This window comes from Podarcis erhardii (assembly GCF_964252035.2).
Source record: "Podarcis erhardii genome assembly, chromosome: 2".
NCBI classification, from domain to species: Eukaryota; Metazoa; Chordata; class Lepidosauria; order Squamata; family Lacertidae; genus Podarcis; species Podarcis erhardii.
The window spans coordinates 8,309,774-8,323,538 of record NC_138498.1 but is presented as its reverse complement, the minus strand read 5'-3'; the positions used below and the strand labels follow the sequence as shown (position 1 = coordinate 8,323,538).

Genomic DNA, 13,765 nt, shown 5'->3' with positions numbered 1-13,765 from the left:
TCATTGCCTGTGCATAACGTCTTTTATTTTTAAACAGCCAGTCATGGTCATTCTTAAGCTACTAAGGCAGCTCCAGGGTTTGTTTGTTTTCCCCTACAGGTTTCAAGGAAGCAGAATCTTCATGATAATTGACATTATTCACAAGAACCTACATTATTCTGTGATAATGGAAAGGGGAGTTTCTCCCCCGTGCCAATGTCACACAGCTTCAAAGACAGCATCACCCTGTTGTGGCGGCAGCAGGTGGATGGGCTTTGTTTTGCTGGCTGAAAGCTAGTGAGGTTTGTCAGGTGGCTCTTGCTAACCCCTCTCAAGGTGCAACTGGTTCTAGTTGGACCATATGCAGCAGCTGCCTCCTGCAAACTCTGGCAAGCAGTCAATCCTTTTCTTCCAGTCACCCTCAGCTTAACACCAATTGCTAGTTTCCTAGGAAGAGAACTTGGAGGTCTGCCAAAGTCAGAGCCTAGGCGTATTTCAGGAGAGATGCAAGACATCTCCCCCCCCCCCAAAAAAGAAATGTTAAACGTGCTTTTAGTTGCAAGGGAGGGATAACAGGGGCATTTCTGTAGTGCTTTTAAAACTCTCTTAGCTCTGAACGTTGGGATTTTTTTAAAAAATGAAATGTATGCCATTCTTTACCATTAAACATCAACACTGTAGGGAAATAGGGACTTCCTGCTTTGCATAAAAGTGCAAAATCAAATGATTGTGCATGAGGAACATAAATGGAACATGTGCTTTTTACACATGTCCTGCTTGTGTATTTTCCACTTGTGGCCACTGTGAGAACTGCTGAACCAGATGGCCTGCGCTCCAATGTTCTCATGCAGCTTATGGTTAGTGCAGTTGTACCTTGGTTTTTGAAACGCCTAGTTCTTGAACGTTTTGGATCCCGAACGTCGCAAACCCGGAAGTGAGTGTTCCAGTTTTCGAACAATTTTCGGAAGCTGAACATCCGGCACGGCTTTCAATTGGCTGCAGGAGCTTCCTGCAGCCAATCAGAAGCCACGCTTTGGTTTTGGAATGTTTTGTACAGTACGACTGTAGTTAAGATATTAGGTCTAGGGTGGAATTCATCATAGTATCGTGGGGTATGCATGTGAGGAACAAGGCTTGCTCCTGCAATGGGACTTCTGTGCACCCCCTAAATCAGTTGGGGGAGGGTTTCCTCTAACCCTCCAGAGTAGATTTTAAGGGGGGGGCATGGAAAGCAGACCTTGTTCCGGACACACAACAACTTGGTTGGCTCCCACCCCTAAGTTCAGCGACTGGGGCATTGTCGGCCAGAAGGTGTTAAAGAAGGATCGAACATTTTTCATGTATGCAACAACGGCAGCAAGGATTCTCATCGCAAAAAACTGGAAAACTCAAGATCTACCCACACTGGAAGAGTGGCAGATGCAGCTGATGGACTATATGCAACCGGCAGATGACCGGCAGAATCCGTGATCTGGGAGAAGAGAAGTTGGAGGAAGACTGGGAGAAATTCAAGATGTATTTACAAAAACATTGTAATTTGGTTGAATGTTAAGAAGGATGCTAGATTATAAAAAACTGGTCACCACTAAACTAGATTTAAATTTGATGATAAGTGAGACTAAAGAAAATATAAAACTTTTTGGAAGAAGCGCTAGATTATATGTGTGAGTGGACATGAGATTGTAAACAAGTTGATAATTTGTTTGGAAAAAAATTTTTAACGATGTAAATGGGAGCGGGAGACGTGAGGGAGCCCAAAGAAGTGATGAAATTGTTGTGAAAGAAGTAAGATTGTTTATTATGTTTTATATTTAAAAACCTTAATAAATATTTATAAAAAAAAAATAATAATAATAAGTTCAGCGACTGAGCGAGACCAGCCAGAGTGGCACCCTCTGCCTTGACTCCTGCAGCCTAACATGGTAAATCACATTTGGCCCTGTGTGCAACTTGTTTCATAGGCATGCAAGACGGGGCAGCAGTCAGGTTTTATTTATTCCTTGGCACGACAGCTTCTGAGCAATGAGAACTTAAGAGTAGCCTTAAAATCGCTCCACTGTTTGTAACGCATCCTTAATTTCTGTGCACGCTGGGAACTTGCGAACGACACATAAATGAATACTTACGTCACTGTGATGTGTAGAAGCATGCCCATCAAAGACACAGACATTCTTCAAATTCTTAGGCACCAGCAGCGTATTTTTAGGCAGCCAAGCAATATATTGTGCACCTGGGATTTTGCAAGCTTTAGACCACAGTCCCCATTTGTCCACTAAAGTTGTGTTAAGTTACAAGAATATAAATCCACTTGCACTTCAAGAGGGGGGCAGACACACAGAGAGAGAGGGGCAGGGAGAGATGGAAGCGTCTACAGAGCATAAACTTACAGTAGTAACTTCCGGGGGGGGGGGGGTTGCCGAATCACATCTTTTGCAGAAACAAAACAAACAAACCTATTGACACCTTATGGGTTAACGATATAAACCTGGAACAGGGGTCACTTCATTCAATGCATGAAGCATTATTCTCACTTGACGAGTGTGTACACTGCAGAAATATTTACTTGTTTATAAAAGGTATTTATACACTGACAGTTCATATAACACAACCAAGTGGTGTGTAGCAATTATGCTTTTGATCAGGCAATCATTTTGTGTTGCATACATATTTGGGGTTTTCAAGACACGCCTGAAAATGGAAAGCGAGGAGGGCGTCTCCCAAATCTCTGCTAGAAGATTGTTCCATTGCTTATAGAAGATATACGGTAGATACACACAGATATAGAGGGTGGAGGGCGGCAAGGCAGTCAGTGACAATCCCACGTGAAGCTCAAATGTGCACAAGATATTGTGTGGACTTCTTGGGATTGGGAGTTCAGTGCTAGAGAGTATGTCCTAGACCTAGGACAGGCATGGCCAAACTTGGCCCTCCAGATGTTTTGGGACTACAACTCCCATCATCCCTAGCTAACAGGACCAGTGGTCAGGGATGATGGGAATTGTACTCCCAAAAAACATCGGGAGAGCTTCGTTTGGCCATACCTGTGGACCTAGGGTCTAGCAGTGTTCTTAAACTTGGGTCCCCAGCTGTTGTCAAACTCCCATCAGCCCTGACGGCTGGCCCAGCTAGCTATGGATGATGGGAGTTGTAGTCCAACAAGAACTGGAGATCCAAGTTTGAGAAAGTTGAGGGGCAAGCTCCCTCCTGTGCAAGCTGTGACACTTCATATGAGGGCTGTGACCCTGTGACCGGGGGTGGGGGGAGGCAGGGTCTTTACACGGCAGGTTGACCACTTCAGGGACATCTGTGGCCCTTCCTTTGAAATAAATCAAGTCTCAAGTCCAGGGATGGGGAAGCTTTTTTAGGTCAGGGACCACATTCCCTTCTGTTCAGCCTTCTCGGGTCTGAGTTCCAGTGGTGGGAAGGGCCAGAGGGAAAAGTGGGTGGAGCAATGGGTGCAAATTTTATGCTTCATATTGTTGGCTAGTTTCTATGCATATACCTACACCCCTCTCTCTATCCCCCGACTCTTGGGATATAAAAGGGAGAAGAAACATGATCAAAGTATTTATCTAGTGTTGCCATACAGACATACTCAGAATACTGCAGCTGGAAGCAGTGTCTGGGCAGAAATCAGCTAAATGCCCGGGAAAATCCAGATGTATTGCAACTGACAATGTCAATGTCGTTTTTGCCTATTTTCATTAAAAACAGCTTTTAAGTGTCATATTTTTTTTAGCCATTTCCCCGAAGAAGCTCAACATCTTTGGGCAAAACTAAAAAAAAAAGCCCAACATCTTAAGCTCACAACTTTTCTGTCCGGATTTTCACTTTTTGAAATATGGCAACGCTCGTTCATCCAGTTGCAAACCCCAACCCCACCTCCCAGCCAATGAGTGCAAAGACACTGAGGAGATTGACAAGAGATTCGCATCCCAGTTTTACTGAATGAATGCTCCTTGTGGTACAGCGCTATTATGTGTGTGTTCTAGGGGCATGTGCAGAATTCAGCGGGACTCGCTGAACATTAGACGCTCCAAACACCCTGCGGGGATGGGCTTTGCGCAGGGTTACAATGCATGCGCACCCATCTTCTCACTGCCTTACGATTCCTGGCGAGGGGCTTTTGAAAGTCAAAACTTCACTTCAAATGTGAACAGGGTGGAGGTGAAATAACTGGAGCTACAACCAAAGAAGCTGTAAGGTGCAGCAATCTCCAAGTCGACATTTCTCCCCTCCCCAAAAAGGTACCCACCCTTGTCAGGCGACACTGCAAGCTACCAAGTGTAGAGAACTACGAACTTTGGAAATAATTAGGGATGAACCTGTGTTGCTGCTACCAACCGATGATAACATGTGTTCTCTCTACTCTGCTTTCCACAGGATACAAAGCATAAACTCTTCTAGACAGATTGGGGGTGGGGAGGGAAAGTGGAAATGGATATGTACAACCCAGACAAACCCTTCGCCACCCCCAACGTCTAGGCTTTGATATCTAATGCTTTGGCACCTGGCCAGCACAGTCCTGCATGTATGCGTGGAATCCTAAGCATCACATTTTTATGTTGTTGGATATTCCTAAGGAAATCTGATTGTATTGGAGCTGATGTTTTAAATCCAGAAGCATGGATAAAGTAGTTTGTTCAAAAGTCTTTTAAAAAATAAAAATCAAGGACAGTGGTACCTCAGGTTACAGACGCTTCAAGTTACATAAGCTTCGGGTTACAGTCTCCTCTAACCCAGAAATAGTACCTCAGGTTAAGAACTTTGCTTCAGGATGAGAACAGAAATTGCATGGTGGCGGCGGCAGGCGGCCCCAATAGCTAAAGTGGTGCTTCAGGTTAAGAACAGTTTCAGGTTAAGTACGGACCTGCGGAACGAATTAAGTACTTAACCTGAGGTACCACTATAAAGCTGTGTTTCCCAAACTTGGGTCTATGGTTTCCCTCATCCCTGACCACTGGTCCTGCTAGCTAGGGATGATGGGAGTCGTAGTCCAAAAATAGCTGGAGACCCAAGTTTGGACAAGTCTATCAAAGCTACAACTGATGAGAGTTAAGCTCCCCAAACCCTTCACAAACTACAGTTCCCAGGATTCTTTGGGGCAGGATGGAGTGGGGTGACGTCGATGTTTAAAGTGGCATGGTACCGCCATGGTGTGGGTGGGGTCTTATATGGAACAGAGCTTACATCCCTGGATTCCCTGCCAAGGAAGTGGAGGGGGGCTGGAAGAAGAAGAAGAAGAAGAAGAAGAAGAGTTTGGATTTGATATCCCGCTTTATCACTATCCAAAGGAGTCTCAAAGCAGCTAATATTCTCCTTTCCCTTCCTCCCCCACAACAAACACTCTGTGGGGTGAGTGGAGCTGAGAGACTTCAGAGAAGTGTGAATGGCCCAAGGGCACCCAGCAGCTGCATGTGGAGGAGCGGGGAAGCGAACCCGGTTCACCAGATTACGAGTCCACCGCTCTTAACCACTACACCACACTGGCTCTCGCTGGAAGGAAGGAAAAGCTCAGGAAGGCTTGCAGCACCACTCGTAGCCATGCCAGGATGGAGGGTGGGCAGGGTGGTGCCGATGTCAGAGGGGCCTTCCTCAGAACAGAGAACGGGGTCAGGGATAGCACTGGGGAAATTTTTGCCTCTGAGAACAAGAAAAGCGTTAGGCAGATGGTGGGTGGAGAACCTGCCATTTCCAGAAAGGAAGGAACCACACACAAGAATACCAACGCTGCTCACTATGTCTTGGTGCAAGGCTTACAACAAAAGCACTCTGTGTGTGTATCACATACACATACATGTGAAACATCATCAATAATTTACTTCAAATGGGGGGGGGCAGCTGATCCACAAGACTGGACCCCATACCACTTAATTTCTGGTTTTGTATTATTTTACTGTTTTTGTGTTGATTTGTACAACATTTACATTACACACACACAGTGTCACACACATAATCAATAAATATACAGAGAAACAAAACAGAGCTTTTCTGGTTAGCAAGTTGCCCAATGTGTTTTGAGTTATATTTTTCAACCAGGAAGGCACCTATCTCTCTCTCTCTGTCTCTCTCTCTCAGAGGACAGCAGCCAAGATTTTGGGAAGGTCTTCGTTGACTCTTCCCCTACCCAGGGCTTGGCTTTCCTAGATACTGTATTGTCAAGACTTACATTGCTGTCCAATGTAATCCTTTCCATTATGGGTGGCCGTTTCCTCTAAGCCCAGAGGAATCAATGATGCTCTCCCATATGAACCATCCCCATTTTCGGTTTTCCACCTTTGCTCAGGCCTTCATTTAAGCCCTGCCGACCTGTATTACCAGTCCTGGGACATACGCTTTAATAACAGAGGCGTCTCTGAGTAGATTTCCATCACTGCCAGCTGACTGCAGCCTGCCCGCACCCGCCTAGGGTAAGAGGTAACTGCTTGCGGGTCAAAATGTCTTTGTTTGCATACGTACATGCTTGATGTCTGCTCTTTTGAGAGACCAACCCACAGAGCTAGTAGCAAAAATCATGGTGCAGGCACCTAGGGATGTGAGATTTACACACAGAGAGCCACACAGATACTTTCGCTGTATGGTCCCGATCCCTGACTCTGCAAGAAGAGACTCAGATTGGTCTTAGTACAGGTGGGGGAACCAGCGGGCTCCAAATCCCATCAGTTTCCACCAGCATGGTCCATGGTGAGAGATGATGAGAGCTGGACTCCAGAAGCACATCAAGATGGCTACCTGGAGATGGAATAAGCACCCCTAAGGAGGTGTATAAGGGACGTGGGTGGTGCTGTGGGTTAAACCACAGAGCCTAGGACTTGCCGATCAGAAGGTCGGCGGTTCGAATCCCCGCGACGGGGTGAGCTCCTGTTGCTCGGTCCCTGCTCCTGCCAACCTAGCAGTTCGAAAGCACGTCAAAGTGCAAGTAGATAAATAGGTACCGCTCCGGCAGGAAGGTAAACGGCGTTTCCGTGCACTGCTCTGGTTTGCCAGAAGTGGCTTAGTCATGCTGGCCACATGACCCAGAAGCAGTATGCCGTCTCTCTCGGTGAATAAAGCGAGATGAGCGCCGCAACCCCAGAGTCGGTCACGACTGGACCTAATGGTCAGGTGTCTCTTTAAGGAGGTGTATATGAGTGTGAAGAATGCTTGTCCACTGTATTGCCTGAGTTTCTTTAAACTGGAAGGCGGGGAGGAAGAAAGCACGAAGGGGAGGGTCATGCAAGCATTCATATTCAACCCTACCCTTTAAGCCAGGGGTCAGCAACCTTTTTCAGCCATGGGCCAGTCCACCGTCCCTCAGACCATGTGGAGGGCCGGACTATATTTTGTGGGGGGGAATGAACGAATTCCTATGCCCCACAAATAACCCAGAGATACATTTTAAATAAAAGCAGACATTCTACTCATGTAAAGACACCAGGCTGGTCCCACAAATAACCCAGAGATGCATTTTAAATAAAAGAACACATTCTACGCATGTAAAAACACGCTGATTCCTGGACTATACGCGGGCTGGATTGAGAAGGCAATTGGGCCGCATCCGGCCCCTGGGCCTTAGGTTGCCTACCCCTGCTTTAACCCACCTTTATGCTTGAATACTGTATTGTGAGATATCTGCAACCATATTAAAGATAACAGCCTCAATTCTCCCCACAACATTGTTAGTTTGTTTATTCCTTGAAAAAAATAAAATAATGCTGCTAGACTCTTGCATTTGGTTACATGGTTTTCAAGGAAAGCCTTGCACAAAGGCTTGCAGCCTAGAGTTCGAGAACCACAAGGTTAAACTGATTTTATCCTAAACAGTCCAAGAGAAATGACACGACTATCCAGGGGGGGAATTATGCAGATCCTAGCAGTAGCAATAACAAATCTCAATGGCCCAAATAGCAGCTCCTGATCGTGGGAACATTTCCCACCCCCAGTTTGAGACTCCAGGAGTCTCTCACCCATGTGTCAATGAACCAGTGACCTCCCTGAACTCTTAAGGATACAGGAGGAAGGCCTTTTTGTGTTATCTGTGCTACATCTACATTTCACACCCATTTGCTTCTCATACACAAAATCATTTCTTTATTTTCATTTCCCCTTTCCAGTCAGTTTCTTTCTGGAATCCAAGGTGGCTTATAACACAATAAGTTCCTAATAATAATAATAATAATAATAATGCAATTGCTTCACATAATAGGGAAATTGAACCTGTTTGATCCCTAACCCAGCCATTCAGAGCTAAGTTCAGCCAAGGAACCATTCTGGGCTGACCTTTCCTAGACCTCGAAGGGAAGGGACTTCCTCAGTCAAAGAGCAGCGATGGAAAACAATGATCTATGAATTCCTTCCACCATCTTATCTTGCTGGACATCCGTTATTCAATAGCTGAGAACTGTCAACATTACATTTTCTTTATCATTCCTCACCACCCAAAAGCCTTGGATAAATATCCCCAGTTCCTTCAGGATAGCTCCTAGAGCCTGCCAGCACAACCTCTCCTTGGTAAAATCTCTCTTCTTCTGAGTTACTCCTACTCCCTGCTCCGGTTGACACGAAACTCAAGCTTTCTTCTGGGCCTTTCTGTAGATGTGAAATCCATAAGAAGGTGGTACTGTATTGAAAAGAGCAGCTCTTCCTTTCTCTAAACGGCTGGCAAGGTCCCAAAACCAAACAGGGGCACATTCCCACGATAAAGAGATTATAGCGAACCACTCAAAATCCTTGCCTGTTGCTGATGGAGCCAGTAAAAGTGACTTGCATTCTCAGTGCCACCCACAGAGACTGCACACATACACAGAGGCACCTCCCCATTATCTATAGCCTCCATTTAAATGCATTGGCTATAAAAAGACCAGAAACCAGGCCCAGTAAATACCCCTAATTTTGCTTATTAGTTTTACAAGAGTAACCTCTGACACCTGGAGAAAGCTGGAGTCATCTTGTCGCTAACTAGCGCACCTAAACACTCTGACCCCACGGGGCCTTCTCTGTTTTGCCTCTTGTTTATCCGCAAGAGAATTCCATATCCAAGTTACTCCTCTCCTCTCCTGGGCGACTGCCATCACAGCCTCCATTTTCCTTAACAGGGACAAGTCAAAAAAGCCTGGGAAATGGGACAGAGCTGAGATGTGCAAGACGAAAAACTGAACCCCTTTCAGGTATCAACAGGAAGCAAAGAAACATGAAAAGGGAAGACAAATAGAGAGACTTAGAATTTTCTCTCTCAACATTTTTCTTTACTCAAGTAACCAACAGTTAGCACTGTATTATTCGTTAATTTAATATGGTTTTTTTTAGTGCTTTTCAGACAAACTCCACTAAGCACTTTATAGAAAATGAAAAATAATAAGCATGAATTAAGAATAGATAACACAAACAGCAAATACAAGCTTCAGGGAAAGCTTTTCGAAACTCCAGCTGCGTTCACCCCGCTTATACACAGCTTAATCCTATGTATGTTTACTCAAGACCTACTGAGTTTAGTGGGACTTGCTCCCAAGTATGCAGACATAGGATTATTGCAGCCTAAATCCTCAAAACCAGGCACTTTTGCTTCTCTAAACAGGTGGTCACTCAAGCTGAATGCAGAGCTCTCAAGTGGTCCAAAAGAGGACATAAAGCTTACCAAACATACCAGCACCCTACTTTCCCCAAATCAACACACTCCATAGAACTAAACTAAGGGCCTGGGATAGCTTAGTCCATGGGTTCGAGCCCCATGTGGGGCTAATAATTCCTGCATTGCAGGGGGTTGGACAAGACGAGCCTTGTGGTCCCTTCCCACTCGACAACTCTATGATTCTATAAAGGGATGTAATCACAATACATTAAAAAAGAGACGCACAGCAACATCTGTAGCCTTCCAGGTGGCTGAAATTTAGATCTAGAAAAAATCTCTGTCAAGACCACGGACACTTCACAGGGTTCACATACAGACACACACAGGACCAGCACAAGAAAGAAACAACACACCAAGCAGTAAATGACAAAAAATCAGGTGCCAAGGACTTCCTGCCCAATGAGGTCCCAGAACTTCTGGGGCAAAAACTGGCATCCCACAACCTCTTTTAGAAAATCCTGTGTGTGTCTCCCCACCTTACCAAGAGTCAAGAGAGATGAAGAGAAAAATATGCCGTTTACACTGTCCAGAAGTATAAATAACCACACCAAAAAAATACACACCCCAAACAGTATTATTTGTTTATTGTTATTACTTCTATTATTTTGCAAGCAGATCTGTCCAGGAGCATTTAGGGCAACAAACAAACCTGCAGCCTAAGCCTACAGAGGAGGAAAGGGAACTAAGACTGTGATCCCATGCACACTGACTTGGGAGTAAGTCCCATGGGATGTTCTTGCAAGTAAAAAGCATGCATTAGGGTCAGGCTGCCCAGCATCAAACAGGGCGATCAATCAGATGCACCCAATAGAGGACAGCGTCCATCGCCCCCCCCTTTATACCCCACTGTGATGCTTAGCCCTTTGCAATAGGAATTCTAGAGGCCCCTTCTGTCAAGAACATAAGGGGAGGGGAAGCTGCCCGCCAATAGCGGAGAAGCAAAGGCTGGACAGCAAACATCAGCTGAATAAACACAGGCAGAAATAAAAGGGGGGGGGGGAGAAGAGAGAGAGAGAGGTTTGTGGCAAAGGAAAAATGCCAGCGCTTCCAATCAGGTCTTGGGAGCCACCTCCAAGGAGGAAACTGGTTTTAAAACACACACACCCCAAACAAGCCATCTTTTAAAAATATGAAACACAGTGCATTTCACCACTGAGGAAAATGCTGATTAAAAGGTGGAGTCAGTACTCTGGGGAAGAAACTGCAAGAAGCAGACCGATTTCCTTGACACACTAAACCCAAACCTGCCAGCCTCACATGCCCTTAATTGTACTCCCACTCGACTCCCTGCGCATCCTACGCATCGGGAGATGTGGAAAAGACGCGTGGAATAGCCAGACACAAGAACCACGTCCATTTTCGAGGACTCTGGTCCATAGGATTTAAAACAACAACAACAACAACATGTGGGGGGGGGTTGTGTTTTTTTTTTGCCTGGTGAAGAACTTCGCTTTCACTCGAGTCCAGATTAAAGGGCGGCTACCCGACAGGTCGTCAGGAATTATGCCTATAGATGGGCATTTAAAATTCCCGACTTGAAGGGTGGGGGGGGGGGAGAGAAAATCAAGACACGCTTCCCATTCTGATCGGTTCGGAAGCAAAATGAGGGATTCGCGTGTCTTACGCACGCGCGCAAAAGAGAGCGCGCCGGGCGCGCGGGGGGGGGGGAGGTCGTATGAAAAACAAACGCTGGGATGGCTCTTGCCACATAACTGGGATGGTTTTTTTGGGGGGGGGGGAATCCCCCAAATCCCAGCCTCTCAAGAACAGGCATTGGGGTAGCACGGGGGGGGGGGGAAGGCGGCGATTCGGAGCAACAAAAACAAGCCCCCCTCCCTCGCTTTTTCGCACCCACCCCGGTGGGGGAAACCAGCGCCGGAAGAAAGCACCATACTTTTCCCCAAGCCGCCCCCCCCTTTAAAAAAACAAAAACCTAGCGAGGAAGGGCGGGGTGAGGAGAGATCTAATTTGGGGGGGCGACGACGACGTCTCTGCCCAAAGGGCTATAGATTTAGGAGAGATATTAGATGGGGAAATGACAGATCAACATGGATCGTCCGTATAAAAATGGGGACAGCGTTGTGCAAGAGGAGAGGCTTCCCCAGGAATTGGGGTGAGAAGGGGTGTGTTTTTTTTGGGGGGGGGAGAATATGTGAGTGTTTTCAAGGCGCGTGCACGCCTTTCCTCCCCCGCCAGGGTTCAAGGGATCTCCCTGCCCCGCACCGATCGCGAGCCGAGCGCGCGCAAACCCCCAAACCCCCACCCACCCTCGCCGCAAGGGAAAAGCGCAAAGCCGCCAAACTTTCCAAGTCCCGCCGTGCCCTTACCTTGTTTCGAAAGCACCAAGGCTTCGTCCCTCTGCACTTGGGTGATGATGGACCGGCTTTCCATCTAACAATCCCACAGACCCTGGGGATCCTTTGGTCGGGAGGAGGAGGAGGAGGAGGAGGAAAGAGGAGGAGGGGGGTGGAAAGGAGGGAAATATCCAGGGAGGAGGAGGAGGAGGAGGAGGAGGAGGAACGGGGTGGGGTGGGGGGAGCGCAAGGGAGCACGATGTCGCCCACTCCCTCCTCACTTGCCCAACCCCGGAGGAAGCCGTGCGCGAAGGCAGCGACGCAGATGCTCCTCAGATCGGGTCCAACATGGAGAATCCAGGGCTGGAGGGAGGGAGAGAGGGAGGGAGGAGAGGAGGGAGGAGGGGGGGGCCACACACACACACACACACACACACGAGAGAGGAAATGGGACACAGGCGGTTTCCAGTCCCCCCGCCTCCTCCAGATAAACCACCAGCCGCCGCAGCTCCCTTTTGCAGCTCGCCTCCCGCCTGACAGCTCCCCGGAACTGGGCACCGCGCAGGGCGAAGGCGCAGCTGCGGGGGAGCCCCGCTCCAGGTTGCAACGTTCCAAAGCTTTTGCTATTTTGTCGCCCGTCCGGGGGCTTCTCCACGCAGAGAGAGAGAGAGAGAGAGTGAGAGCAGCCTTGAAACCGCTCCGGCCTCGCGATTGGTCCGGCGCGAGGCGAGGCGGGGGGGGGAGTGTGGGGTGGGCGGCGCCAGAAACTCTACTATGCGGTGTTTACCTAACAAACATTCCAGCTGCCGGAGGGGAAGGGAAGGGCGGCCCAGGCCACGCCTCCTCGGGGGTGGGCGGCCAGAGAGAGAGGGGGGGGGCTTCCGAGAGGCCGCCGCTCCGTGCGCTTGCTTCTTTCCAAGCCGGCTGCAATGCCCTCCCCAAAATTAAAAGCTCAGCGCCAGAGCAAGGAGCGTTTGCAGCGCTCCAGGGAAATCAGCGCATGCATTTATCGGCCGTGCAGAGCAATAAAAGATGAGCAAGTTCTTGCCTGTCAATCAAGAGCAGTCAATTGATCAAACGTGGGGTGGTTGTTTTTTAAAGCTGGCAGCGCCTCCGAGTACTCAGCGGAAGCTGCATGGGCGGGAGCCTTTCCAAAGTTTTCCAAAACTATAATGAGAGCGAGATCTTCCCTAAAGTGCATAGCTGTCAACGTTTCTCCCCTTTTTTAAGGGACATTCCTATTCGGAATAAGGGAATCCCCCTTTTTAAAAAAGGGAAACGTTGACAGCTATGCTAAAGTGAGCGGGGGGAAGTGGCTCAGGTGAGTAAACACGAGCCTGTTACAGAAATGGGAAGTCTTTCTGTACTACCGCCAACCTCCCCTCCAAAGCCCTGATCACTAGGACCAGTTAAGACCGTGCAAAACAAACAGGACTTTCCTGGAAAATAATTGGGTGTGGAAGAGGAAGTTCATTTCTTTCCAGGCAAGGCTGGTGACTTCTTATAGATCCGGCCCTAGTTATAGCTCTTGTTGTTTCCAACAGAGTCCAGTTGTTACATGCCTTTAATCCTAATTCTAAATATTTCCCTTCTTTCTATATGGCCCAAACATGACATTATCGCCTATGCATGTAAAATTCTCTGTCTTTGCTTTTACCTTCTGTGAAATGGTTCCCCCAGACCCAAATGGAAAATCTATCACTGAAAAACTGGGGCTGGCAGGGGCAGGGAGAGAGGTGGGGAGGTAAGAGATTTTGTTTGAGGAACCTGTGATCTTTCCCCTGGTGGAACAGCCTCCTTTCCTCAACTAGAAACATAGGAAAGAAAAACAGCAAGGTGCCCTTGCATATATGCAAGTTTGACATCAGCAGCCAGCTGACCAATC

General features: G+C 47.5%; 1 protein-coding gene across 2 annotated transcripts in view; it reads right to left on the bottom strand.

Moving 5' to 3' along the window:
- The window catches only part of CTDSP2 (CTD small phosphatase 2), a 66,070-nt gene extending 53,667 nt beyond the window's left edge, over positions 1 to 12,403 (bottom strand). The window contains exon 1 of one of the 2 annotated variants that reach the window (XM_081845312.1): positions 11,914 to 12,403. In XM_081845312.1, coding sequence (XP_081701438.1) covers positions 11,914 to 11,977 — 64 coding nt within the window. In that variant the 5' untranslated portion in view covers positions 11,978 to 12,403. The remainder of the gene's footprint in view (positions 1 to 11,913) is intronic. The other variant, XM_081845313.1, reaches the window with a different exon arrangement.
- Between the last annotated feature and the right edge of the window lie 1,362 nt (positions 12,404 to 13,765).